The following is a 3,624-nucleotide window of genomic DNA, read 5'->3' on the forward strand; positions in this document are numbered from 1 at the left end:
CACTCTCACTCACACTCACTGTCACACTCACTCACTCACACTCACTTTCATGATCAGTCTCACACTCACTCTCACACTCACTCACTCACTCACCCTCACTCTCACACTCACTCACACTCACTCACACTCACTCACTCACTCACACTCACTCTCACTGTCACACTCACTCTCACATTCACTCACACTCACTCTCAAACTCACTCACTCACACTCACTGTCACACTCACTCACTTTCATGATCACTCTCACACTCACTCACACTCACTCACTCACTCACTCACACACACACACACACTCACTCACTCACACACTCACTCACACTTTCACTCACTCACACTCACTCACACACACTCACACTAACACGCACACACACTCACACTAACACACTCACTCACACTCACACTCTCACACTCACTCACACACACTCACTCACTCACTCACACACTCACACTAACACACACACACTCTCACACTCACTCACACTCACACTTACAAACTCACACTCACACACACTCACTCACACTCACTCACATTCACTCACACACTCACACTCACTCACATTCACTCACACACACACTCACACTCACACTCACTCACTCACACTCACACACACACACACACACTCACACTCACTCACACACACTCACACACACACACACACACACTCACACTCTCACACTCACTCACACACACTCACTCACTCACTCACACACTCACACTAACACACACACACTCTCACACTCACTCACACTCACACTTACACACTCACACTTACAAACTCACACTCACACACACTCACTCACACTCACTCACATTCACTCACACACACACACACTCACACTCACACTTACAAACTCACACTCACACACACTCACACACTCACACACTCACATACTCACACACACACTCACACACAAACAAACACACTAACACACTCACTCACTCACACTCACACACACACTCACACACACACACACACTCACACTCTCACACTCACTCACTCACACACACACACTCACACTCTCACACACAAACCCAAAAACTACGACTTTGAAACTTTGAAAAAATGAAACTGACTAAAACACAGAGAGAAAGTTGAATATGTATTTAAACACTTTCTGTTACTGACCTCTTCTTCTTCTTCTTCTTCTTCTTCTTCTTCTTCTTCACTGGTTTCTAACGGTGCAGCTTTTGTTCTCACACCTCTGCAGCTCAGACACGACCTCGGTGACTTGGACTTGAACGCTGACGACTCGGGACTCGAGCTGGACTCCGGGTTTAATTACCACCACAAAGATGTTTGGTCCTGAATGTGAAAGACATGGACAAAATATTAGGAACCCTTGACTTTATAACACAGTCTCACACACCTGAGGCTCCTGCCTCAAACATGGCCGACTACCAGTAGAGAAAAAAGGCTGAGTGTCTCTGTCACAAAGATGCAAATAAAGTGTAAATAAAGTGTGAATGAGTGTCATTCATTCACACACACTCACAGTGGCATTCAAATGTGTGTGTGTGCGTTGGAAGGAGTTTGTGTGTCGCGTAAGATAACATCTCTGTTTTGTTTGGAGGCCGTTTCCTTCTGCAGAGATCATTTCCATAAACACAAATACTAACGAGGACGCCCCCCCCCAAACCTGCGAGGATGAGAGGAAGTTAGTCTGAGTGTGATCAGCTGTTTCCTGTCCTATGCAGCAGTTCAGGTGGAGATAACCTGGTTCTACAGAGAACAACACAACCAGGTTTTAGAACATGATGATGAAGATCTGTTAAACTACAGAGGCCGGAGACAAAACTGACGGAGCGGCAGCCATTTTGTTTTCAGGTTGTCTGTCTCAGTAACTTCTCCACGTGTGTAAAAACATTCACAAGGACTCAGAGATAACTGATTAGATTTAGGCGGCTTAAGGTCAAAGGTCAGACTTCACAGCAGCTTGTTTCATTTGAAGGGAACCTGGAGTCAGTCTTTAGTGAAGGTGTTTTGTGCCGCTGGTCCAGACGTGTTCACGTTGATGACACTGATTATTGAGGAGACAGGAAACCTTTTCCTTTCACTCCTTCAGTATAAAAGTAGCGAAGGACATGTCGTCATTATTTTCTCTGTTCTGATGTGTTCAGTCCAACCAACAGAAACACAAACATGCTGAAACAGGGGGATCAGGATCACAGTGTCAAATGATCAGTCATTGACCTTTGACCTTTCACACTACAGCAGTCGGAAAGTGTGTGCGCTCTGGTCTGAGGTCAGTGTGAGGTGTAGACGTCAGCTGACCCACTAACAGCAGTAATGTGTGTGTGTGTTGCAGGTTTCTGAAGGGTCAGAGGTCAGAGGTCATCATGCAGACTATAAAGTGTGTGGTTGTGGGTGACGGAGCAGTGGGGAAGACCTGCCTCCTCATCTCCTACACCACTGGAGCTTTTCCCAAAGAGTACATCCCCACGGTGTTCGACAACTACAGCAGCCAGGTGTGTGTGTGTGTGTGTGTGTCTTGAAGGACGTGTACCAAACACACAGACTACAGTTCCCAGCATGCACAGTACCTCTGTTGTGTAGTGATACACATCTGCACCAGAGTCTCATGTACACTCTGACCCAGTGTGTGTGTGTGTGTGTGTGTGTGTGTGTGTGTGTGTGTGTGTGTGGTGCGTTCAGGTGACGGTCGACGGCAGGATCATCAGTCTGAACCTTTGGGACACAGCAGGTCAGGAGGAGTACGATCGGCTGAGGACGCTGTCCTACCCACAGACCAACGTCTTCATCATCTGCTTCTCCATCTCCAGCCCGGCCTCGTACGAGAATGTCAAACACAAGTGGCACCCAGAGGTCAGAGGTCAAAGTCTGCCCGGCAACTCGTTATTCATTTAAACACCTTTTAATAGGTGTTGTTATGGCAACACTTTATAATGCAGCATGTGACATCACTGATAACACACTGACCGGTTCCTGCTGGTTCTCACAGAGGAAGAAACGCTGTGGAGAACATGAGGAACAACAACTGAGTGTTCTACTAAAAAAAGTCGTAACATTACAAGAAAAATGTGTTAAAAGAAAATGTTGTAAAGTTACAAGAAAAAAGTTGTAACATTAAAAGAAAAAAGTATTAACATTACAAAAAAAGTCGTAACATTACAAGAACAAAAGTCGTAACATTAAAAGAAAAAAGTATTAGTGCAGCCTGAGCTTTGTGAAACCTAAAGTAGACCTTCACAGGAAGCGTTCTTCATTTTACTAACCAGCCACCATCATCATCATCATCATCATCCTCAGGTGTCCCACCATTGTCCAGGCGTTCCCATCCTCCTGGTTGGCACAAAGAGCGACCTCCGAAATGACGCCGAGATCCAGAAGAAGCTGAAGGATCAGAACCAAACGCCCGTCACCCACCAGCAGGGCACCGCCCTCGCCCGCCAGATCCATGCCATCCGCTACCTGGAGTGTTCGGCCCTCAACCAGGACGGCATAAAGGACGTGTTCACCGAGGCCGTGAGGGCCTTCCTCAACCCGCAGCCCACCGTCAGCAAGAGGTCCTGCGTCCTGCTGTAGGACCGAGACTCTGCCGGCGGGACCTGACGGGATTTGAAGGGACTTTTATCTTTTAATTAGAAAAGATTCAGGGCTCA

At 46.9% G+C, this 3,624-nt stretch overlaps 1 protein-coding gene across 1 annotated transcript; it reads left to right on the plus strand.

Moving 5' to 3' along the window:
- The first annotated feature begins 2,288 nt into the window (after nt 1-2,288).
- LOC111649300 (rho-related GTP-binding protein RhoG-like) lies at nt 2,289-3,618 on the plus strand. Its single transcript, XM_023399080.2, has 3 exons — nt 2,289-2,469; nt 2,657-2,827; nt 3,272-3,618. Exons 1-3 carry the CDS (start codon nt 2,341-2,343, stop codon nt 3,545-3,547), a joined length of 576 nt encoding a protein of 191 aa, XP_023254848.1. The 5' UTR covers nt 2,289-2,340; the 3' UTR covers nt 3,548-3,618.
- The last annotated feature ends 6 nt before the right edge of the window (nt 3,619-3,624 follow it).

Source organism: Seriola lalandi, unplaced genomic scaffold, assembly GCF_002814215.2.
Source record: "Seriola lalandi dorsalis isolate HSWRI2012SDOR001 ecotype SW California unplaced genomic scaffold, Sedor1 jcf7180002050323, whole genome shotgun sequence".
Taxonomy (NCBI): domain Eukaryota; kingdom Metazoa; phylum Chordata; class Actinopteri; order Carangiformes; family Carangidae; genus Seriola; species Seriola lalandi.